Source organism: Carcharodon carcharias, chromosome 33 (genome assembly GCF_017639515.1).
Source record: "Carcharodon carcharias isolate sCarCar2 chromosome 33, sCarCar2.pri, whole genome shotgun sequence".
NCBI lineage: Eukaryota > Metazoa > Chordata > Chondrichthyes > Lamniformes > Lamnidae > Carcharodon > Carcharodon carcharias.
The window spans coordinates 439,892-464,711 of NC_054499.1; the positions used below are offsets into that span (position 1 = coordinate 439,892).

General features: G+C 62.4%; 1 protein-coding gene across 1 annotated transcript in view; it reads right to left on the reverse strand.

Moving 5' to 3' along the window:
* Positions 1-24,820, reverse strand: part of LOC121272200 (calmodulin-binding transcription activator 2-like) — a 156,066-nt gene that overhangs the window by 63,650 nt on the left and 67,596 nt on the right. The window contains exon 10 of the mRNA XM_041178725.1: positions 10,067-10,201. Within this exon, the coding sequence (XP_041034659.1) occupies positions 10,067-10,201 (135 nt within the window). The remainder of the gene's footprint in view (positions 1-10,066; positions 10,202-24,820) is intronic.

Here is a 24,820-nt window from a genome sequence, read left to right on the forward strand (position 1 = left end):
TCTGATGCTGAGAGAGATGAGTAACTGCTTTCACTAGAGAGCTTTGGGATGTTTCCTTGTCCAGAGGGTACAGTCAGTAATGTTACTGAGATTATAATGGAGGTAGATTGTGGGAACAAACACACAGGAGATGGCGTGAGGCTGGTAGAGTGTGAGAGAGGGACTGGGACGGAAGATTGTGCTAATTAATTGTAGCCTCTGGAATAAGTGTAATTACACAAATTTGCAAAGATGCGATGGCTGGAGGCAGGGTCTCATCCAGCTGTTGATGCTGTTACTTAAAGCGATCTCTGCCAAACACTACAGCTGCTCGAAAACCTGGTACAAGAATCCCGGTGAGAGCTACCTGCAGGATGTACAGGTAATGTCACTGCTGGAGTCTGTGCCAGTGCTGAAGCAGCTTTCTCTGGAGGCTGTCTGTACAAATGAACCACTCCAACAATGTCAGCGTGTATTTGTGTAAATTGACAGCTGCATGCTTCTTAAATAATTACTGCAGTAATAATCCTTTCACTTTGGAGAATGTATTTATGTTGCAGACACACCAGGCTTCGGATATCTGGAAAGCCAAGTGTGCAAGGTCTGCAGTTGGATTAGAGAAAAGGGCAGAGTGGATTTAGCCCGACTGCAACAACCAATCTCAGCCCACCAGGCCCCAGCTTCATACCTCATTTTGCAGACAAACTGAACACTGGGGCACAGGGAGCCTGGAAAGAGGGGGTCCCTGGGCGCAGGAGGGCACAGAGGGTGCTCCCTATACTTCAGTGACCAGCACACACACCCCCCTCCCCACCAAATTGTACCTGGTCATGTTAGGCTACAGACAGAGTACATCCTGCACCCTCCACACCCCCCACCTCGCCCAGACCCCAACAATACCAGACCCCGCACCCCCCCCAACACCCCCCCGCCAAACTCCAGCTCCCCACAGTTAGATTACAGTCCCAACACACAGCCGTTCTCAAGGGCAATTAGGGGTGGGTAATAAACGCAGTCTGTCATTGCCAGTGAAGCTCCTGCCTCACTGATAGATTTCAAACAAATGTTGCAAAGGAGCGGGTAAGTGGAGGCCTCAGGAACAAGAGGGGAGCAAAATAAATCAGGGGGTTTGCAGCGAACCAGAGCAGAGAGGGGGTAACCCAGAGGCTGTCAGGCAGAGAGGGGGTAACCCAGAGGCTGTCAGGCAGAGAGGGGGTAAATCAGAGGCTGTCAGGCAGAGAGGGGGTAAATCAGAGGCTGTCAGGCAGAGAGAGGGTAAATCAGAGGCTGTCAGGCAGAGAGGGGGTAACCCAGAGGCTGTCAGGCAGAGAGGGGGTAACCCAGAGGCTGTCAGGCAGAGAGGGGGTAACCCAGAGGCTGTCAGGCAGAGAGAGGGTAAATCAGAGGCTGTCAGGCAGAGAGGGGGTAACCCAGAGGCTGTCAGGCAGAGAGGGGGTAAATCAGAGGCTGTCAGGCAGAGAGGGGGTAAATCAGAGGCTGTCAGGCAGAGAAGGGGTAAATCAGAGGCTGTCAGGCAGAGAGGGGGTAACCCAGAGGCTGTCAGGCAGAGAGGGGGTAAATCAGAGGCTGTCAGGCAGAGAGGGGGTAAATCAGAGGCTGTCAGGCAGAGAGGGGGTAACCCAGAGGCTGTCAGGCAGAGAGGGGGTAACACAGAGACTGTCAGGCAGAGAGGGGGTAACCCAGAGGCTGTCAGGCAGAGAGGGGGTAACCCAGAGACTGTCAGGCAGAGAGGGGGTAAATCAGAGGCTGTCAGGCAGAGAGGGGGTAACCCAGAGGCTGTCAGGCAGAGAGGGGGTAACCCAGAGGCTGTCAGGCAGAGGGATTTATCACCTGTACAATCCTACAGTCAGACTAGGAGAATGAGGGTTGTCACCTGCTGCAGGGGTAGTGCTGTAGCTCTCACCATCTCAACCAGCTGAAAAGTTATCTTTAACAAATACTGACAAATACGGCTTTGTGTTTGGTCTGGACGTTGGAACCTGTGCTACAGCTGTTACTGCTCAAGCAAAATTCATTTTCTCCTCAGTTCTGCCGCTGCCCCCATGGTAAACTCCGCGGGGAAGAGCAGAGAGGTGGAGGGAGTTATCGCGGCCACAAAGGGCTGAGCGTCTTCCTTCACACTGAAGCTGGAGCCTCCATGAGGCAGTGAGAGCTTGTGGCCACCAGGTGGTGAGAGTACTCCACACTCTGACAGGGAAGCCCCGATTTCAGCACCGACCTAACCTGATTCAAACTGTTCCAGTTCAAGGGGTAAAATTAAACTGCGCCAGTTACCTGGCCTCAGCCTCACCCTGCACTGAATATATTGGAAATATAGAACAGCAGATAATTGAGAGAACGCTTGCTTGGAAAGGGTGTGGCAAGTACTTGAGGAGCAAATACATTTAAAGCCAAAAATTTGAATCCATTTCACTGGAATCCTGCTCGTTCCTCTCTACAAATACCCACACAAACTGTGTCAAACCCCGGGCTGGACAAGAAGCTTCAGTTAGTTATGGAGCTGGGAGGAGGGTTGTGAGGAGGAGGGTTGTGAGGAGGAGGTTTGTGTGGAGGAGGTTTGTGAGGAGGAGGTTTGTGTGGAGGAGGTTTGTGAGGAGGAGGTTTGTGAGGAGGAGGTTTGTGAGGAGGAGGTTTGTGAGGAGGAGGTTTGTGAGGAGGAGGTTTGTGAGGAAGAGGTTTGTGAGGAGGTTTGTGAGGAGGAGGTTTGTGAGGAAGAGGTTTGTGAGGAAGAGGTTTGTGAGGAGGTTTGTGAGGAGGAGGTGTGTGAGGACGGTTGTGAGGAGGAGGTTTGTGAGGAGGAGGTTTGTGAGGAGGAGGTTTGTGAGGAGGAGGTTTGTGAGGAGGAGGGTTGTGAGGAGGAGGGTTGTGAGGAGGAGGGTTGTGAGGAGATTTGTGAGGAGGTTTGTGAGGAGGTTTGTGAGGAGCAGGTTTGTGAGGAGGTTTGTGAGGAGGAGGTTTGTGAGGAGGAGGTTTGTGAGGAGGAGGTTTGTGAGGAGGAGGTTTGTGAGGAGCAGGTTTGTGAGGAAGAGGTTTGTGAGGAAGAGGTTTGTGAGGAGGAGGTTTGTGAGGAGGTTTGTGAGGAGGAGGTTTGTGAGGAGGAGGTTTGTGAGGAGGTTTGTGAGGAGGAGGTTTGTGAGGAGGAGGTTTGTGAGGAGGAGGTTTGTGAGGAGGGTTGTGAGGAGGAGGTTTGTGAGGAGGAGGTTTGTGAGGAGGAGGTTTGTGAGGAGGAGGTTTGTGAGGAGGAGGTTTGTGAGGAGGTTACCTAAGGCTGGTATTTATTACCCCGACCTAAGGCTGGTGTTTATTACCCCGACCTAAAGCTGGTTTTATTACCCCGACCTAAGGCTGGTAGTTATTACCCCTACCTAAGGCTGGTGTTTATTACCTCGACCTAAGGCTGGTGTTTATTACCCCGACCTAAGGCTGGTGTTTATTACCCCGACCTAAGGCTGGTGTTTATTACCTCGACCTAAGGCTGGTAGTTATTACCCCGACCTAAGGCTGGTGTTTATTACCTCGATCTAAGGCTGGTGTTTATTACCCCGACCTAAGGCTGGTGTTTATTACCCCGACCTAAGGCTGGTGTTTATTACCTCGACCTAAGGCTGGTAGTTATTACCCCGACCTAAGGCTGGTGTTTATTACCTCGATCTAAGGCTGGTGTTTATTACCCCGACCTAAGGCTGGTGTTTATTACCCCGACCTAAGGCTGGTGTTTATTACCCCGACCTAAGGCTGGTGTTTATTACCCTGACCTAAGGCTGGTGTTTATTACCCTGACCTAAGGCTGGTGTTTATTAACCCGACCTAAGGCTGGTGTTTATTACCCCGACCTAAGGCTGGTGTTTATTACCTCGACCTAAGGCTGGTGTTTATTACCCCGACCTAAGGCTGGTGTTTATTACCCCGACCTAAGGCTGGTGTTTATTACCCTGACCTAAGGCTGGTGTTTATTACCCTGACCTAAGGCTGGTGTTTATTACCCCGACCTAAGGCTGGTGTTTATTACCCTGACCTAAGGCTGGTGTTTATTACCCTGACCTAAGGATGGTGTTTATTACCCCGACATTATTACCCTCAAGAAAGGATTTGCCTCCTGCTGGTGCTGACCCCTGGTGGCAGTGTCTACAAACTGCACCTTATTGAGGCAGCGAGGGCTCATTGTTCAACCACACAAAACCCGAGGACTTCACTTCACCTCCACGCTCGCAGCACACCTACCATTCCCCCACCACCCCAAACACACCCCCACCCACCCCAAACACACCCCCACCCACCCCAAACACACACCCACCCACCTCAAACACACCCGCACCCACCCCAAACACACCCCCACCCACACCAAACACACACCCACCCACCCCAAACACACCTCCACCCACACCAAACATACCCACACCCACCCCAAACACACACCCACCCACCCCAAACATACTCCCACCCACCCCAAACATACCCCCACCAACCCCAAACACACCCCCACCCACACCAAACACACACCCACCTCCCCAAACACACCCCCACCCACCCCAAACGCACCCCCACCCACCCCAAACACACCCCCAGCTCCCCAAACACACCCTCACCCACCCCAAACACACCCCCACCCACCCCAAACACACACCCACCTCCCCAAACACACCCCCACCCACCCCAAACACACCCCCACCCACCCCAAACACACCCCCAGCTCCCCAAACACACCCTCACCCACCCCAAACACACCCTCACCCACCCCAAACACACCCCCAGCTCCCCAAACACACCCCCACCAACCCCAAACGCACCCCCACCCACCCCAAACACACCCCCAGCTCCCCAAACACACCCTCACCCACCCCAAACACACCCCCACCCACCCCAAACACACACCCACCTCCCCAAACACACCCCCACCCACCCCAAACACACCCCCACCCACCCCAAACACACCCTCACCCACCCCAAACACACCCCCACCCACCCCAAACACACCCCCAGCTCCCCAAACACACCCTCACCCACCCCAAACACACCCCCACCCACCCCAAACACACCCCCACCTCCCCAAACACACCCCCACCCACCCCAAACACACCCCCACCCACCCCAAACACACCCCCACCCACCCCAAACACACCCCCACCCACCCCAAACACACCCCCACCCACCCCAAACACACCCCCACCCACCCCAAACACACCCTCACCCACCCCAAACACACCCCCAGCTCCCCAAACACACCCCCACCCACCCCAAACACACCTCCACCCACCCCAAACACACCCCCAGCTCCCCAAACACACCCCCACCCACCCCAAACACACCCCCACTGCCCCAAAAACACCCCCACTGCCCCAAACACACACCCACCCACCCCAAACACACCCCCACCCACCCCAAACACACCCCCACTGCCCCAAACACACTCCCACCGCCCCAAACACACACCCACCCACCCCAAACATACCCCCACCCACCCCAAACACACCCCCAGCTCCCCAAACACACCCCCACACACCCCAAACACACCCCAGCTCCCCAAACACACCCCCACCGCCCCAAACACACCCTCACCCACCCCAAACACACCCCCACTGCCCCAAACACACCCCCACTGCCCCAAACACACCCCCACCCACCCCAAACACACCCCCACTGCCCCAAACACACCCCCACCCACCCCAAACACACACCCACCCAAACACACCCCCACCGCCCCAAACACACACACACCCAAACACACACCCACTGCCCCAAACACACCCCCACCCACCCCAAACACACACCCACCCACCCCAAACACACCCCCAGCTCCCCAAACACACCCCCAGCTCCCCAAACACACCCCCAGCTCCCCAAACACACCCCCAGCTCCCCAAACACACACCCAGCTCCCCAAACACACACCCAGCTCCCCAAACACACACCCAGCTCCCCAAACACACCCCCACCCACCCCAAACACACCCCCACCCACCCCAAACACACCCCCAGCTCCCCAAACACATCCCCACCCACATCAAACACACCCCCACCCACCCCAAACACACAGCCACCCACCCCAAACACACCCCCACCGCCCCAAACACACCCCCACCCACCCCAAACACACCCCCAGCTCCCCAAACACACCCCCAGCTCCCCAAACACACCCCCACCCACCCCAAACACACCCCCAGCTCCCCAAACACACCCCCAGCTCCCCAAACACATCCCCACCCACCCCAAACACACCCCCAGCTCCCCAAACACACCCCCACCCACCCCAAACACACCCCCACCCACCCCAAACACACCTCCAGCTCCCCAAACACATCCCCAGCTCCCCAAACACACCCCCACCCACCCCAAACACACACCCACTGCCCCAAACACACCCCCACCCACCCCAAATACACACCCACCCACCCCAAACACACCCCCACTGCCCCAAACACACCCCCAGCTCCCCAAACACACCCCCACCCACCCCAAACACACCCCCACTGCCCCAAACACACCCCCACTTCCCCAAACACACCCCCACCCACCCCAAACACACCCCCACTGCCCCAAACACACTCCCACCGCCCCAAACACACACCCACCCACCCCAAACATACCCCCACCCACCCCAAACACACCCACCCACCCCAAACACACCCCCACCCACCCCAAACACACCCCCACTGCCCCAAACACACTCCCACCGCCCCAAACACACACCCACCCACCCCAAACATACCCCCACCCACCCCAAACACACCCCAGCTCCCCAAACACACTCCCACTGCCCCAAACACACCCCCACTGCCCCAAACACACCCCCACCCACCCCAAACACACACCCACCCAAACACACCCCCACCGCCCCAAACACACACCCACCCAAACACACCCCCACTGCCCCAAACACACCCCCACCCACCCCAAACACACCCCCAGCTCCCCAAACACACCCCCACCCACCCCAAACACACCCCCAGCTCCCCAAACACACCCCCAGCTCACCAAACACACCCCCAGCTCCCCAAACACACCCCCAGCTCCCCAAACACACACCCAGCTCCCCAAACACACCCCCACCCACCCCAAACATACCCCCACCCACCCCAAACACACCCCCAGCTCCCCAAACACACCCCCAGCTCCCCAAACACACCCCCAGCTCACCAAACACACCCCCAGCTCCCCAAACACACCCCCAGCTCCCCAAACACACACCCAGCTCCCCAAACACACCCCCACCCACCCCAAACATACCCCCACCCACCCCAAACACACCCCCAGCTCCCCAAACACACCCCCAGCTCCCCAAACACACCCCCAGCTCCCCAAACACACCCCCAGCTCCCCAAACACACCCCCAGCTCCCCAAACACACACCCAGCTCCCCAAACACACCCCCACCCACCCCAAACATACCCCCACCCACCCCAAACACACCCCCAGCTCCCCAAACACATCCCCACCCACATCAAACATACCCCCACCCACCCCAAACACACACCCACCCACCCCAAACACACACCCACCCACCCCAAACACACCCCCACCGCCCCAAACACACCCCCACCCACCCCAAACACACCCCCAGCTCCCCAAACGCACCCCCAGCTCCCCAAACACATCCCCACCCACCCCAAACACACCCCCAGCTCCCCAAACACACCCCCAGCTCCCCAAACACATCCCCACCCACCCCAAACACACCCCCAGCTCCCCAAACACACCCCCACCCACCCCAAACACACCCCCACCCACCCCAAACACACCCCCACCCACCCCAAACACACACCCACTGCCCCAAACACACCCCCACCCACCCCAAACACACACCATGCCACACCCCCAACACCCACCCCACCAGCAACCACACTCTCACCATACCCCTCCTTCCCCAAATGCTCATAAGCACAACCCCACCCCTATTGCCTACCACGGGCAGCCCCCTTTCCCCCACACATGGGCATCTGCCCCCCGACCCCCACACAGGCAGCATATTCACAGCCCCCTTCCCCCCACCTCGTGTGAGAATGGATATCACTTTTTAATATTCTGTGAAGAAGCCTGTGTGTGTGTGTGTGCGCGTGTGAGCCTGTGTGTGAAAATGTGTGTGTGCGTGTGAGCGTGTGTGTGCGCGCGTGAGCCTGTGTGTGAGAATGTGTGAGTGTGTGTGTGTGTGTGAGCGTTTGTGTGTGTGCACGTGTGAGCCTGTGTGTGAGAATGTGTGAGTGTGTGTGTGTGCGTGTGTGTGTGTGTGCGCGTGTGAGCCTGTGTGTGAGAATGTGTGTGAGAATGTGTGTGAGTGTGTGTGTGTGCGTGCTTGTGTGTGTGCGTGCTTGTGTGTGAGAGAGTGTGTGTGTGTGGGTTTGTGTGTGTGTGTGAGTGTGTGTGTGGGTGTGTGTGTGTGAGAGTGTGTGTGTGTGTGAGAGTGTGTGTGTGTGTGAGAGTGTGTGTGGGTGTGTGTGTGTGAGAGTGTGAGTGTGTGCGTGCTTGTGTGTGTGTGTGTGTGTGTGTGAGAGTGTGAGTGTGTGTGTAAGTGAGAGTGAGTGTGTGCGTGCTTGGGTGTGTGCGTGTGAGAATGTGTGTGTGTGCATGTGTGTGTGTGTGAGTGAGTGTGTGTGTGTTGTGTATGTGAGTGTGTGTGTGCGCGTGTGTGTGTTTGTGTGTGCGTGCACGCGTAAATGATTTAATTAAGCACGGCAGAGGTTACTAGACAACAGGTTGTTTGGGGGGGGTTTAAAACATGAAAGTGATAGAGCTGTTAGGTTTGATGTACAAGTGAATTGGTAGGATCTAATAGTTGCGTTTTTAAATAAGTTGAGAGTTGTTTGAATATCAAAGTCAGAGGTAACAAGAAACATTTTTTGCAACTTGCAGGAGTTCCAGGGGTATATAGAAGAGGGTACATTATATTTTATTGACTTGAAAGCCGAGACAAAACGGAAACATTAAAAATGTGTGTTTGGAAGGATTTTAGTTTCAAGGAGGTGTGAGAACAATGGAACATGAGATGAAATGGCTGGGGGTGGGGGGGGGCGGGGGCGGAGGTATTGTAGAGTAGTTTGGTAGCTGTTGAGCTGTTAGCTGGAGTTGTTGGATGCTAGCTGTAGCTCTGGGCTGGGCTGAATTGGACAGTTTGAATCAGCCATCCAGTCAAGCCAGAAAAGTCTTGGGCTGCAACAAGCAGTCTTGTTCTGAAGTTCTGGAGTTCCACAGCAGAGTGGGAGGGAGTTTAAGAGGTAATTTGTTCTTTTTTAATTCACTCATGGGATGAGGGCTTCGCTGACTAGGCCAACATTTATTACCCATCCCTTGTTGCCCTTGAGAAAGTGGTGGTGAGTTGCCTTCTCAAGGGCAACTGGGGATGGGTAATAAATGCTGGGCCCACCCAGAGAAGCCCACATCCCATGAGTGAATTAAAAAAAAAAACTGTGCCCTGGCTTTGTTAAAGCAGTTTGCCTTGGGTAATATTACTGGATTTTTATAGTTAAACATCCAGAAGGGAGGGTTGCCTGGAAGGTGTTTACTTGTGAGTCTAACCAAGTAGGGAGTCTTTTTGAGGGAATGTTTTGTAAGACTAATTTTAACTGTATAACTGTCGTCTTGTGTGCTTAGTTTTGCTTTTAACCTTGCTAATAAAGTTTCCTTTTAGTTTTTAAAATCCGAAAACTGTCACTGGATATCTTGCTGCTGAGATCAGTACCTCTGCTTCTCGTTTTCAGAACGCTAGAAAAAAGGTCTGTCTTGTAAACCAAGTTTCTCTCTGGGGTTTGGTTCAACGCCCCCAATCCCCACATAGGGGGGCATGTACCTACCCCACACCCCTCCAACCCTGCCCATGGCCCCCAACCCGGCAGTGTGTTCACCCTTCCCCCATTCAGCACCACCCGCTCTTCCAATCCCCACACAAGGGCAGCATTCCCTCCAGTTCTGGTAAAGGGGAGACAGAGAGAATTTCTCAGCGATCCCAGTTTCTGTGTTAAGCTTCGTAAGACCCGCGATCAGTATAACTCCCATCTCACCATCGTTGGTGTCCCCCCCTACTCACCCCACCGTGGTCAGGACACACACAGGCACAAACAAACAAAACCTGCACCTACCGTCCAGGGAGAGCCAGTCGAGCTGTGAGCTGGGCAATGCCATGGAATTTCGAGCTCTGTATTCGAACGGCACCGAGTCGGAAATGAACTGGTTCCCACGAGCCACCTGCAGTCTCACCAAACCGGCCTCGTGAGCTGCAAATACAAAACCAAGAGCGGATTCAACTCTCAAACAGGTGGAATAGGTGGAGAGGGGTTAGCACCTGTGAGACTGTGGGGGTTGGGGTTGATGGGGGGGGGTGGGAGGAAGGGGTGGGGGTGTGGGAGGGGGTGGGGTGGGGGATGGGTGGGCGGGTATTGGGGATGGGGGCATTGGGGGTGGGTGTTGGGTGTGAGGGTGGATGTTGGGGGCGGGTGTTGGGGATGTGGGTGGGTATTGGGGGCGGGTTTTGGGGGGCGGGTGTTGGGTGTTGGGGGTGGGGATGGGTATTGGGTGTTGGGGGTGGGTGTTGGGGTTGGGGGTGGGGGTGGGTGTTAGGGGTGGGGGCGGGTGTTAGGGGTGGGGGCGGGTGTTGGGTGTGGGGGTGGGGATGGGTATTGGGGGTGGGGATGGGTATTGGGTGTTGGGGGTGGGGATGGGTATTGGGTGTTGGGGGCGAGTGTTGGGGGTGGGTGTTGGGGCAGGTGTTGGGGGTGGGGGTGGGTGTTTGGGTGGGTGTTGAGTGTGAGTGTGGGTGTTGGGGGTGGAGGTTGGGTGTGGGAGGGTGTTGTGGGTGGGGGTGGGTGTTGGGTGTGAGGGTGTGTGTTGGGGGTGGGTGTTGGGTGTGGGGGTGGGTACTGGGGTTGGGGCGGGTGCTGGGTGTGAGGGTGGGTGTTGGGTGTGGGGGTGGGTGTTGGGGGTGAGTGTTGGGGGGGCAGGTGTTGGGGTGGGTGTTGGGGTGGGTATTGGGTATTGGGTGGGGGTGGGTATTGGGTGTGAGGGTGGGTGTTGGGGGTGGGTATTGGGGTTGGGGGCGGGTGTTGGGGTGGGTGTTGGGGATGGGTGTTGGGTGTGGGGGTGGATGTTGGGTGTGGGGGTGGGTGTCGGGGGTGGGGGTGGGTATTGGGGTTGGGGGCGGGTGTTGGGTGTGAGGGTGGGTGTTGGGGGTGGGTGTTGGGTGTGGGGATGGGTGTTGGGGGTGGGTGTTGGGTGTGGGGGTGGGTGTTGGGGGTGGGTGTTGGGAGTGGGTGTTGGGGGTGGGGGTGTGGTTGAGTGTTGGGGGTGGGTGTTGGGGGTAGGTGTTGGGGGTGGGAGTTGGGGGTGGGTGTTGGGTGTGGGGGTGTGTGTTGGGTGTGGGGGTGGGTGTTGGGTGTGGGGTGGGTGTTGGGTGTGGGGGTGGGTGTTGGGGTGGATGTTGGGTGTGGGGGTGGGTGTTGGGTGTGGGGGTGGGTGTTGGGTGTGGGTGTTGGGGGTGGGGCTGGGTGTTGGGGGTAGGTGTTGGGTGTTGGGGGTGGGTGTTGGGTGTGGGGGTGGGTGTTGGGTGTTGGGGGTAGGTGTTGGGTGTTGGGGGTGGGTGTTGGGTGTGGGGGTGGGTGTTGGGGTGGGTGTTGGGGTGTTGGGGGTGGGTGTTGGGGGTACGTGTTGGGGGTGGGTGTTGGGGGTGGGGGTGGGTGTTCGGGGTGGGTGTTGGGTGTGGGCGTGGGCGTGGGGGTGGGTGTGGGGGTGGGTGTTGGGGTGGATGTTGGGTGTGGGGGTGGGTGTTGGGTGTGGGGGTGGGCGTGGGGGTTGGTGTTGGGGGTGGGGGTGGGTGTTGGGTGTTGGGGGTAGGTGTTGGGTGTTGGGGGTGGGTGTTGGGTGTGGGGGTGGGTGTTGGGTGTGGGGGTGGGTGTTGGGTGTGGGGGTGGGTGTTGGGGGTAGGTGTTGGGTGTTGGGGGTTGGTGTTGGGTGTGGGGGTGGGTGTTGGGGCAGGTGTTGGGGGTGGGTGTTGGGGCAGGTGTTGGGGGTGGGTGTGGGTGTTGGGGGTGGGTGTTCGGGTGGGTGTTGAGTGTGAGGGTGGGTGTTGAGTGTGAGGGTGGGTGTTGGGGGTGGAGGTTGGGTGTGGGAGGGTGTTGTGGGTGGGGATGGGTGTTGGGTGTGAGGGTGGGTGTTGGGGGTGGGTGTTGGGTGTGGGGTGGGTACTGGGGTTAGGCGGGTGTTGGGTGTGAGGGTGGGTGTTGGGTGTGGGGGTGGGTGTTGGGGGTGGGTGTTGGGGGGGCAGGTGTTGGGTGTGGGTGTTGGGGGGGCAGGTGTTGGGGGTGGGTGTTGGGGTGGGTATTGGGTATTGGGTATTGGGGGTGGGGGTCAGTATTGGGTGTGAGGGTGGGTGTTGGGGGTGGGTATTGGGGTTGGGGGCGGGTGTTGGGGTGGGTGTTGGGGGTGGGTGTTGGGTGTGGGGGTGGGTGTTGGGGTGGGTGTCGGGGATGGGTGTCAGGGTTGGGGGTGGGTATTGGGGTTGGGGGCGGGTGTTGGGTGTGAGGGTGGGTGTTGGGGTGGGTATTGGGTGTGGGGATGGGTGTTGGGGGTGGGTGTTGGGGGTGAGGGTGGGTGTTGGGTGTTGGGGTGGGTGTTGGGTGTGGGGATGGGTGTTGGGGGTGGGTGTTGGGTGTGGGGGTGGGTGTTGGGGTGGATGTTGGGTGTGGGGGTGGGTGTTGGGTGTGGGGGTGGGTGTTGGGTGTGGGTTTTGGGGGTGGAGGTGGGTGTTGGGTGTTGGGGGTGGGTGTTGGGTGTTGGGGGTGGGTGTTGGGTGTTGGGGGTAGGTGTTGGGTGTTGGGGGTGGGTGTTGGGTGTGGGGATGGGTGTTGGGGTGGATGTTGGGGTGGGTGTTGGGGTGTTGGGGGTGGGTGTTGGGGTGTTGGGGGTGGGTGTTGGGGGTAGGGGTTGGGGGTGGGTGTGGGGGTGGGTGTTGGGGTGGATGTTGGGTGTGGGGGTGGGTGTTGGGTCTGGGGGTAGGTGTTGGGTGTTTGGGTGGGTGTTGGGTGTGGGGTGAGTGTTGGGGGTAGGTGTTGGGTGTTGGGGTGGATGTTGGGTGTGGGGGTGGGTGTTGGGTGTGGGGGTGGGCGTGGGGGTTGGTGTTGGGGGTGGGTGTTGGGGTAGGTGTTGGGTGTTGGGGGTGGGTGTTGGGTGTGGGGGTGGGTGATGGGGGTAGGTGTTGGGTGTGGGGGTGGGTGTTGGGGGTGGGTGTTGGGTGTGGGGGTTGGTGTTGGGGGTGGGGGTGGGTGTTGGAGGTGGGGGTGGGGGTGGGTGTTGGGGGTGGGTGTTGGGTGTGGGGGTCTGTGTTGGGGCTGGGGGTGGGTTTTGGGGGTTGGGGTGGGAGTTGGGAGTGGGTGTGGGTTGGGTGTTGGGGGTGGGTGTTGGGTGTGGGGGTGGGTGTTGGGGGTGGGTGTTGGGGGCTGGGGTGGGTGTTGGGGGTGGGTGTGGGGGTGGGGGTGGGTGTTGGGTGTGGGGGTGGGTGTTGGGTGTTGGGGGTGGGTGTTGGGGGTGGGGGTGGGTGTTGGGGGTGGGGGTGGGTGTTGGGGGTGGGTGTTGGGGCTGGGGGTGAGTTTTGGGTGTGGGGGTGGGTGTTGGGTGTGGGGGTGGGTGTTGGGGGTGGGGGTGGGTGTTGGGGGTGGGGGTGGGTGTTGGGGGTGGGGGTGGGTGTTGGGGGTGGGTGTTGGGGGTGGGTGTGGGTGTGGGGGTGGGTGTTGGGGGTGGGTGTTGGGGGTGGGTGTTGGGGGTGGGTGTTGGGGGTGGGTGTTGGGTGTGGGGGTGGGTGTTTGGGTTGGGGGTGGGTGTTTGGGTTGGGGGTGGGTGTTGTGTGTGGGGGTGGGTGTTGGGGGTGGGTGTTGGGTGTGGGGGTGGGTGTTGGGGGTGGGTGTTGGGGCTGGGGGTGGGTGTAGGGTGTGGGGGTGGATGTTGGGGGTGGGTGTTGGGGGTGGGTGTTGGGTGTGGGGTGGGTACTGGGGTTAGGCGGGTGTTGGGTGTGAGGGTGGGTGTTGGGTGTGGGGGTGGGTGTTGGGGGTGGGTGTTGGGGGGGCAGGTGTTGGGTTTGGGTGTTGTGGGGGCAGGTGTTGGGGGTGGGTGTTGGGGTGGGTATTGGGTATTGGGGGTGGGGGTCGGTATTGGGTGTGAGGGTGGGTGTTGGGGGTGGGTATTGGGGTTGGGGGCGGGTGTTGGGGTGGGTGTTGGGGGTGGGTGTTGGGGTGGGTGTCGGGGGTGGGTGTCAGGGTTGGGGGTGGGTATTGGGGTTGGGGGCGGGTGTTGGGTGTGAGGGTGGGTGTTGGGGTGGGTATTGGGTGTGGGGATGGGTGTTGGGGGTGGGTGTTGGGGGTGAGGGTGGGTGTTGGGTGTTGGGGTGGGTGTTGGGTGTGGGGATGGGTGTTGGGTGTGGGGATGGGTGTTGGGGGTGGGTGTTGGGCGTGGGGGTGGGTGTTGGGGTGGATGTTGGGTGTGGGGGTGGGTGTTGGGTGTGGGGGTGGGTGTTGGGTGTGGGTGTTGGGGGTGGAGGTGGGTGTTGGGGGTGGGTGTTGGGTGTTGGGGGTGGGTGTTGGGTGTTGGGGGTAGGTGTTGGGTGTTGGGGGTGGGTGTTGGGTGTGGGGATGGGTGTTGGGGTGGGTGTTGGGGTGTTGGGGGTGGGTGTTGGGGGTGGGTGTTGGGGGTAGGGGTTGGGGGTGGGTGTGGGGGTGGGTGTTGGGGTGGATGTTGGGTGTGGGGGTGGGTGTTGGGTGTGGGGGTTGGTGTTGGGTCTGGGGGTAGGTGTTGGGTGTTTGGGTGGGTGTTGGGTGTGGGGTGAGTGTTGGGGGTAGGTGTTGGGTGTTGGGGTGGATGTTGGGTGTGGGGGTGGGTGTTGGGTGTGGGGGTGGGCGTGGGGGTTGGTGTTGGGGTGGGTGTTGGGGTAGGTGTTGGGTGTTGGGGGTGGGTGTTGGGTGTGGGGGTGGGTGATGGGGGTAGGTGTTGGGTGTGGGGGTGGGTGTTGGGGGTGGGTGTTGGGTGTGGGGGTTGGTGTTGGGGGTGGGGGTGGGTGTTGGAGGTGGGGGTGGGGGTGGGTGTTGGGTGTGGGGGTCTGTGTTGGGGCTGGGGGTGGGTTTTGGGTGTGGGGGTGGGTGTTGGGTGTGGGGGTGTGTGTTGGGGGTGGGGGTGGGTGTTGGGGGTGGGGGTGGGTGTTGGGGGTGGGGGTGGGTGTTGGGGGTGGGTGTTGGGGGTGGGTGTTGGGGGTGGGTGTTGGGGGTGGGGGTGGGTGTTGGGGGTGGGTGTTGGGGTGGGTGTTGGGGGTGGGTGTTGGGGGTGGGTGTTGGGGGTGGGTGTTGGGGGTGGGTGTTGGGTGTGGGGGTGGGTGTTTGGGTTGGGGGTGGGTGTTGGGTGTGGGGGTGGGTGTTGGGGGTGGGTGTTGGGTGTGGGGGTGGGTGTTGGGGGTGGGTGTTGGGGCTGGGGGTGGGTGTAGGGTGTGGGGGTGGATGTTGGGGGTGGGTGTTGGGTGTGGGGGTGGGTGTTGGGGGTGAGTGTGGGTGGGGGTGGGTGTTGGGGGTGGGTGTTGGGGGTGGTGGTGGGTGTTGGGGCGCGTGTTGGGGTGGGTGTGGGGTGGGTGTGGGGGTGGGTGCTGGGGGTGGGTGTTGGGGGTGGGTGCTGGGGGTGGGGGTGTGTGTTGGGGGTGGGGGTGGGTGTTGGGGGTGGGTGTTGGGGGTGGGTGTTGGGTGTGTGGGTGGGTGTTGGGGGTGGGTGTTGAGGGTGGGTTTTGGGGGTGGGGGTGGGTGTTGGGGTGGGTGTTGGGGGTGGGGGTGGGTGTTAGGGGTGGTTGCTGGGGTGGGTGTTGGGGGTGGGGGTGGGTGTTGGGGTGTTGGGGTGTTGGGGTGGGGTGGGGGTGGGTGTTGGGGGTGGGGGTGGGTGTTGGGGGTGGGTGTTGGGGGCTGGGGATGGGGCTGAGGGTGGGTGTTGGGGGGTTGGGAGGTGGGTGTTGGGGTTGATGTTGGGGATGGGGGTGGGTATTGGGGTTGGGGGTGGGTGTTGGGGATGGGGGTGTGTATTGGGATGGGGGGTGGGGATGGGGGTGATGGTGCCTGCTGGGGGGTGGATGTTGGGGTTGGGGGTGGGGGTGGGGTTTGGGGGTGGAGGTGGGGGTAGGTATTGGGGGTGGGTGTTGGGGGTGGGTGTTGGGGCTGGGGGTGGGTGTTGGAGTTGGGGGTGGGTGTTGGGGGTGGGGGTGGGTGTTGGGGTTGGGGGTGGGTGTTGGGGGTGGGTGTGGGTGTGTGGGTGGGTGTTGGGTTGGGGGTGGGTGTTGGGGGTGAGTATTGGATTGGGGGTGGGTGTTGGGGTTGGGGGTGGGTTTTGGCGGTGGGTGTGGGGCGGGTGTTGGAGGTGTGTGTTGGGGGTGGGGGTGGGTGTTGGGGGTGGGTGTTGGAGGTGGGTGTTGGGGCAGTTGTTGGGGGTGGGGGTGTGTGTTGGGGGTGGGTGTTGGGGGTTTGGGATGTGGGTCTTGGGGGGGTGGGGGGGTGGATGTTAGGGGTGGAGGTGGGTGCTGGGGGTGGGTGCTGGGGTGCTGGGGGTGGGTGTTGGGGTTGGGTGCTGGGGCAGGTATTGGGGTGTTGGGGGTGGGGGTGGGTGTTCGGGCGGGTGTTAGGGTGTTGGGGGTGGGTGTTGGGGGTGGGGATGGGTGTTGGGGGTGGGTGTTGGGGGTGGGGATGGGTGTTGGGGCAGGTGTTAGGGTATTGGGGGTGGGTGTTGGGGGTGGGGGTGGGTGTTCGGGCGGGTGTTGGGGTGGGTGTTGGGGGTGGGTGTTGGGGTGTTGGGGGTGGGTGTTGGGGGTGGGTGTTGGGATGTTGGGGCTGTGTGTTGGGGCTGGGGGTGGGTGTTGGGGGTTGGGGTGGGTGTTGGGAGTGGGTGTGGGTTGGGTGTTGGGGGTGGGTGTTGGGTGTGGGTTGGGTGTTGGGGGTGGGTGTTGGGTGTGGGGGTGGGTGTTGGGAGTGGGGGTGGGTGTTGGGGTGGGGGTGGGTGTTGGAGCATTGGGGGTGGAGCTAGGTGTTGGGGGTGGGTGTTGGGTGTGGGGGTGGGTGTTGGGGGTGGGTGTTGGGTGTGGGGGTCGGTGTTGGGGCTGGGGGTGGGTGTTGGGGATTGGGGTGGGTGTTGGGAGTGGGTGTGGGTTGGGTGTTGGGAGTGGGTGTTGGGTGTGGGGGTGGGTGTTGGGGGTGGGTGTTGGGGGTGGGGGTGGGTGTTAGGGGTGGTTGCTGGGGCGGGTGTTGGGGGTGGGGGTGGGTGTTGGGGGTGGGTGTTGGGGTGGGGGTGGGTGTTGGGGTGGGTGTTGGGGGTGGGGGTGGGTGTTAGGGGTGGTTGCTGGTGCGGGTGTTGGGGGTGGGGGTGGGTGTTGGGGTGTTGGGGGTGGGTGTTGGGGTGGGGGTGGGTGTTGGGGTGTAGGGGGTGGGGGTGGGTGTTGGGGGTGGGGGTGGGTGTTGGGGTGGGTGTTGGGATGTTGGGGGTGGGTGTTGGGGGCTGGGGATGGGGCTGAGGGTGGGTGTTGGGGGGTTGGGAGGTGGGGGTTGGGTGGGTGGGGGGGTTGATGTTGGGGATGGGGGTGGGTATTGGGGTTGGGGGTGGGTGTTGGGGATGGGGGTGGGTATTGGGGTTGGGGGTGGGTGTTGGGACTTGGGGGGTGGGGATGGGGGTGATGGTGCGTGCTGGGGGGTGGGGGGTGGATGTTGGGGTTGGGGGTGGGGGTGGAGGTGGGGGCAGGTATTGGGGGTGGGTGTTGGGGGTGGGTGTTGGGGCTGGGGGTGGGTGTTGGGGGTGGGGGTGGGTGTTGGGGTTGGGGGTGGGTGTTGGGGTTGGGGGTGGGTGTTGGGGGTGGGTGTTGGTTTGGGGGTGGGTGTTGGGGGTGAGTATTGGGTTGGGCGTGAGTATTGGGTTGGGGGTGGGTGTTGGGGTTGGGGGTGGGTGTTGGGGGCGGGTGGGTGTTGGTGCGGGTGTTGGGGGTGGGGGCGGGTGTTGGGGTGTTGGGGGTGGGTGTTGGGGTGTTAGGGGTTGGTGTTGTTGGTGGGGGTGGTTGTTGGGGGTGGCTGTTGGGGGTGGGTTTTGGCGGTGGGTGTGGGGCGGGTGTTGGAGGTGTGTGTTGGGGGTGGGGGTGGGTGTTGGGGGTGGGTGTTGGGGCAGGTGTTGGGGGTGGGGGTGTGTGTTGGGGGTGGGTGTTGGGGGTTTGGGAGTTGGGTCTTGGGGGGGTGGGGGGGTGGATGTTGGGGGTGGAGGTGGGTGCTGGGGGTGGGTGCTGGGGCGGGTATTGGGGTGCTGGGGGTGGGTGTTGGGGATGGGTGCTGGGGCAGGTATTGGGGTGTTGGGGGTGGGGGTGGGGGTGGGTGTTCGGGCGGGTGTTAGGGTGTTGGGGGTGGGTGTTGGGGGTGGGGATGGGTGTTGGGGGTGGGGATGGGTGTTGGGGCAGGTGTTAGGGTATTGGGGGTGGGTGTTGGGAGTGGGGGTGGGTGTTCGGGCGGGTGTTGGGGTGGGTGTTGGGGGTGGGTGTTGGGGTGTTGGGGGTGGGTGTTGGGGGTGGGTGTTGGGGGTGGGGGGTGGGGGGTGGGTGTTGGGATGTTGGGGGTGTGTGTTGGGGGCTGGGGGTGAGGGTGGGTGTTGGGGGGTTGGAAGGTGGGTGTTGGGGGTGTGGGGGGGTGGATGTTAGGGGTGGGTATTGGGGTTGGGGGTGGGTGTTGGGTGTGGGGGGGGTGTTGTGGGTGGGTGTTGGGGTTGGGGGCAGGTATTGGGGTTGGGGGCGGGTATTGGGGTTGGGGGGCGTGTATTGGGTGTGAGGGAGGTGTTGGGGGTGGGGGCGGGTGTTGGGTGTGAGTGTGGGTATTGGGGGTGGGTGTTGGGGGTGGGTATTGGGGTTGGGGGGCGTGAGTTGGGTGTGAAGGAAATGTTGGGGGTGGGTGTTGGGTGTGGGGGTGGGTGTTGGGTGTCGGGGTGGGTATTGGGGGTGGGTGTTGGGTGTGGGGGTTGGTGTTGGGGGTGGGTGTTGGGTGTGGGGGTGGGTGTTGGGGTTGGGTGTTGGGGTGGGTGTTGGGTGTTGGGGGTGGGTGTTGGGGCTGGGTGTTGGGGCTGGGTGTTGGGGGTTGGTGTTGTGGTGGGGGTGGGTGTTGGGGGTGGGTGTTGGGGTGTTAAGGTGGGTGTTGGGGTGGGTGTTGGGGGTGGGGGTGGGTGTTCGGGTGTTGGGGGTGGGTGTGGTTGTTGGGGGTTGGTGTTGGTGGGGGTGGGTGTTGGGGGTGGGTGTTGGGGTGTTGGGGGTGGGTGTTGGGGGTGGGTGTTGGGGGTTGGTGTTGGTGGGGGTGGTTGTTGGGGGCGGGTGTTGGGGGTGGGTGTTGAAGGTGTGTGTTGGGGGTGGGGCTGGGTGTTGGAGGTGGGTGTTGGGGTGTTGGGGCAAGTGGGGGGTGGGGGGGTGTGTTGGGGGTGGGTGTTGTGGGTTTGGGAGGTGGATCTTGGGGAGTGGATATTGGGGGTGGAGGTGGGTGTTGGGGGTGGGTGTTGGGTGTTGGTGTTGGGTATAGGTGTTGGGGGTGGGTGTTGGGTGTGGGGGTGGGTGTTGGGGCTGGGGGTGGGTGTTGGGGCTGGGGGTGGGTGTTGGGGCTGGGGGTGGGTGTTGGTGTGGGGCTGGGTGTTGGGGGTGGGGGTGGGTGTTGGGGGAGGTGTTGGGTGTGGGGGTGGGTGTTGGGAGTGGGGGTGGGTGTTGGGGGTAGGTGTTGGGTGTGGAGCTGGGTGTTGGGGGTGTGTGTTGGGTGTGGGGGTGGGTGTTTGGGGGTGGGTGTTGGGTGTGGGGGTTGGTGTTGGGTGTGGGGGTGGGTGTTGGGGGTGGGTGTTGGCTGTGGGGGTTGGTGTTGGGTGTGGGGGTGGGTGTTGGGTGTGGGGGTGGGTGTTGGGAGTGGGGGTGGGTGTTGGGGGTGGGGGTAGGTGTTGGGGGTGGGGGTGGGTGTTGGGGTGTTGGGGGTGGAGCTGGGTGTTGGGGGTGGGTGTTGGGAGTGGGGGTGGGTGTTGGGGATAGGTGTTGGGTGTGGAGCTGGGTGTTGGGGGTGGGTGTTGGGGGTTGGTGTTGGTGGGGGTGGTTGTTGGGGGCGGGTGTTGGGGAGTGGGTGTTGAAGGTGTGTGTTGGGGGTGGGGCTGGGTGTTGGAGGTGGGTGTTGGGGTGTTGGGCAAGTGGGGGGTGGGGGGGTGTGTTGGGGGTGGGTGTTGTGGGTTTGGGGAGGTGGATCTTGGGGAGTGGATATTGGGGGTGGAGAGTGGGTGTTGGGGTGGGGTGTTGGGTGTTTGTGTTGGGTGTTGGGGGTGGGTTGTTGGGTATAGGTGTTGGGGGTGGGTTGTTGGGTGTGGGGCTGGGTTGTTGGGGGCTGGGGGTGGGTGTTGGGCTGGGGGTGGGTGTTGGGGCTGGGGGTGGGTGTTGGTGTGGGGCTGGGTGTTGGGGGTGGGGGTGGGTGTTGGGGGGGAGTTGGGTGTGGGGGTGGGTGTTGGGAGTGGGGGTGGGTGTTGGGGGTAGGTGTTGGGTGTGGAGCTGGGTGTTGGGGGTGTGTGTTGGGTGTGGGGGTGGGTGTTTGGGGGTGGGTGTTGGGTGTGGGGGGTTGGTGTTGGGTGTGGGGGTGGGTGTTGGGGGTGGGTGTTGGCTGTGGGGGTTGGTGTTGGGTGTGGGGGTGGGTGTTGGGTGTGGGGGTGGGTGTTGGGAGTGGGGGTGGGTCTTGGGGGTGGGGGTGGGTGTTGGGGTGGGGGTGGGTGTTGGGGTGTTGGGGGTGGAGCTGGGTGTTGGGGGTGGGTGTTGGGTGTGGGTGTGGGTGTTGGGGGTGGGTGTTGGGTGTGGGGGTTGGTGTTGGGGGTGGGGGTGGGTGTTGGAGGTGGGTGTGGGGGTGGGTGTTGGGTGTGGGGGTCGGTGTTGGGGCTGGGGGTGGGTGTTGGGGTGGGTGTTGGGGGTGGGTGTTGGGGTGTTGGGGGTAGGTGTTGGGTGTGGAGCTGGGTGTTGGGGGTGGGTGTTGGGTGTGGGGGTGGGTGTTTGGGGTGGGTGTTGGGTGTGGGTGTTGGGAGTGGGGGTGGGTGTTGGGGGTGGGGGTGGGTGTTGGGGTGGAGCTGGGTGTTGGGGGTGGGTGTTTGGGGTGGGTGTTGGGTGTGGGGGTTGGTGTTGGGTGTGGGGGTGGGTGTTGGGGGTGGGGGTGGGGGTGGGTGTTGGGTGTGGGGGTGGGTGTTGGGAGTGGGGGTGGGTGTTCAGAGTGGGGGTGGGTGTGGGTGTTGGGGTGTTGGGGGTGGAGCTGGGTGTTGGGGGCGGAGCTGGGTGTGGGGGTGGGTGTTGGGTGTGGGGGTGGGTGTTGGGTGTGGGGGTTGGTGTTGGGGGTGGGGGTGGGTGTTGGAGGTGGGTGTGGGGGTGGGTGTTGGGTGTGGGGGTTGGTGTTGGGGGTGGGGGTGGGTGTTGGAGGTGGGTGTGGGGATCGGTGTTGGAGCTGGGGGTGGGTGTTGGGGGTTGGGGTGGGTGTTGGGGGTGGGTGTGGGTTGGGTGTTGGGGGTGGGTGTTGGGTGTGGGGGTGGGTGTTGGGGGTGGGTGTTGGGTGTGGGTGTGGGGGCTGGGGGTGGGTGTTGGGTGTGGGGGTGGGTGTTGGGGCTGGGGGTGGATGTTGGGGGTGGGTGTTGGGGCTGGGGGTGAGTTTTGGGTGTGGGGGTGGATTTTGGGTGTGGGGGTGGGTGTTGGGGGTGGGGGTGGGTGTTGGGGGTGGGTGTTGGGGGTGGGCGTGGGTGGTGGGGGTGGGTGTTGGGTGTGGGGGTGGGTGTTGGGGCTGGGGGTGGGTGTTGGGGGTGGGTGCTGGGTGTGGGGGTGGGTGTTGGGGGTGGGTGTTGGGGCTGGGGGTGGGTGTTGGGTGTGGGGGTGGGTGTTGGGGGTAGGTGTTGGTTGTGTGGGTGGGTGTTGGGTGTGGGGGTGGGTGTTGGGGGTGGGTGTTGGGGGTGGGGGTGGGTGTTGGGGGTGGGTGTTGGGGGTGGTGGTGGGTGTTGGGGCGGGTGTGGGGGTGGGTGTGGGGGTGGGTGTTGAGGGTGGGTGCTGGGGGTGGGTGTTGGGGTGGGTGTTGGGGGTGGGTGTTGGGGGTGGGGGTGAGTGTTGGGGGTGGGGGTGGGTGTTGGGTTGGGTGTTGGGGGTGGGTGTTGGGGTGGGTGTTGGGGGTGGGTGTTGGGTGTGGGGCTGGGTGTTGGGGGTGGGTGTTGAGGGTGTGTGTTGAGGGTGGGGGTGGGTGTTGGGGGTGGGGGTGGGTGTTAGGGGTGGTTGCTGGGGCAGGTGTTGGGGGTGGGGGTGGGTGTTGGGGTGTTGGGGGTGGGTGTTGGGGTGTTGGGGGTGGGGGTGGGTGTTGGGGTGTTGGGGGTGGGGGTGGGTGTTGGGATATTGGGGGTGGGTGTTGGGGGCTGGGGATGGGGCTGAGGGTGGGTGTTGGGGGGTTGGGAGGTGGGTGTTGGGTGGGTGGGGGGGTTGATGGGGATGGGGGTGGGTATTGGGGTTGGGGGTGGGTGTTGGGGATGGGGGTGGGTGTTGGGGATGGGGGTGGGTGTTGGGACTTGGGGGGTGGGGATGGGGATGATGGTGCGTGCTGGGGGGTGGGGGGTGGGTGTTGGGGCTGGGGGTGGGTGTTGGGTGTGGGGGTGGGTGTTGGGTGTGGGTGTTGGGAGTGGGGGTGGGTGTTGGTGCTGGGGGTGGGGGTGGGTGTTGGGGGTGGAGCTGGGTGTTGGGGGTGGGTGTTGGGTGTGGGGGGTGGGTGTTGGGGGTGGGTGTTGGGGCTAGAGGGGTTGGGTGTTGGGTGTTGGGGTGGGGGTGGTGTTGGGGGTGGGGGGTTGGGGTTGGGGGTTGGGGTGGTGGGTGTTGGGTGATGGGAGTGGGGGTTGGGTGGAGCTGGGGTGGGGTGGGTGTTGGGAGTGGGGGTGGGTGTTGGGGATAGGTGTTGGGTGTGGAGCTGGGTGTTGGGGGTGGGTGTTGGGTGTGGGGGTGAGTGTTTGGGGTGGGTGTTGGGTGTGGGTGTTGGGAGTGGGGGTGGGTGTTGGGTGTGGGTGTTGGGAGTGGGTGTTGGGGGTGGGTGTTGGGGGTGGGTGTTGGGTGTGGGGGGTGGGTGTTGGGGGTGGGGGGTGGGGTTGGGGGTTGGTGTTGGGTGTGGGTGTTGGGGGTGGGTGTGGGGGCGGGTGTTGGGTGTGGGGGTGGGTGTTGGGTGTGGGGGTGGGTGTTGGGTGTGGGGGTGGGTGTTCGGAGTGGGGGTGGGTGTTGGGGGTGGGGGTGGGTGTTGGGGTGTTGGGGGTGGAGCTGGGTGTTGGGGGTGGGTGTTGGGTGTGGGGGTGGGTGTTGGGGGTGGGAGTTGGGTGTGGGGGTTGGTGTTGGGGGTGGGGGTGGGTGTTGGAGGTGGGTGTGGGGGTGGGTGTTGGGTGTGGGGGTGAGTGTTGGGTGTGGGGGTCAGTGTTGGGGCTGGGGGTGGGTGTTGGGGGTTGGGGTGGGTGTTGGGGGTGGGTGTGGGTTGGGTGTTGGTGTTGGGTGTGGGGGGTGGGTGTTGGGGGTGGCGGGTGGGTGTTGGGGGTGGGGGGTGGGGGTGGGGGTTGGTGTTGGGTGTGGGTGTGGGTGTTGGGGGTGGGTGTGGGGGCGGGTGTTGGGTGTGGGGGTGGGTGTTGGGGGTGGGTGTTGGGGGTGGGGGTGGGTGTTGGGGGGGGGTGTTGGGGGTGGGTGTTGGGGGTGGGTGTTGGGGGTGGTGGTGGGTGTTGGGGCGGGTGTGGGGGTGGGTGTGGGTGTTGAGGGTGGGTGTTGGGGGTGGCTGCTGGGGGTGGGTGTTGGGGGTGGGTGTTGGGGGTGGGTGTTGGGGGTGGGTGTTGGGGGTGGGTGTTGGGTGTGGGGGTGGGTGTTGGGGGTGGGTGTTGAGGGTGGGTGTTGAGGGTGGGGGTGGGTGTTGGGGTGGGTGTTGGGGGTGGGGGTGGGTGTTAGGGGTGGTTGCTGGGGCGGGTGTTGGGGGTGGGTGTTGGGGTGTTGGGGGTGGGTGTTGGGGTGGGGGCGGGTTTTGGGGTGTTGGGGGGTGGGGGTGGGTGTTGGGGTGTTGGGGGTGGGGGGGGTGTTGGGGTGGGTGTTGGGATGTTGGGGGTGGGTGTTGGGGGCTGGGGATGGGGCTGAGGGTGGGTGTTGGGGGGTTGGGAGGTGGGTGTTGGGTGGGTGGGGGGGTTGATGGGGATGGGGGTGGGTATTGGGGTTGGGGGCGGGTGTTGGGGATGGGATGGGTGTTGGGGATGGGGGTGGGTGTTGGGCCTTGGGGGGTGGGGATGGGGATAATGGTGCGTGCTGGGGGGTGGGGGGTGGATGTTGGGGTTGGGTGTGGGGTTTGGGGGTGGAGGTGGGGGCAGGTATTGGGGGTGGGTGTTGGGGGTGGGTGTTGGGGTTGGGGGTGGGTGTTGGGGCTGGGTGTTGGGTGTGTGGGTGGGTGTTGGGTTGGGGGTGGGTGTTGGGGTTGGGGGTGGGTGTTGGGGCGGGTGTTGGGGTGTTCGGGGTGGGGGCGGGTGTTGGGGTGTTGGGGGTGGGTGTTGGGGGTTGGTGTTGTTGTTGGGGGTGGTTGTTGGGGGTGGCTGTTGGGGGTGGGTTTTGGCGGTGGGTGTGGGGCGGGTGTTGGAGGTGTGTGTTGGGGGTGGGCGTGGGTGTTGGGGGTGGGTGTTGGGGGTTTGGGGGGTGGGTCTTGGGGGGGTGGGGGGGTGGATGTTGGGGGTGGAGGTGGGTGCTGGGGGTGGATGCTGGGGCGGGTATTGGGGTGTTGGGGGTGGGTGTTGGGGGTGGGTGTTCGGGCGGGTGTTAGGGTGTTGGGTGTGGGTGTTGGGGGTGG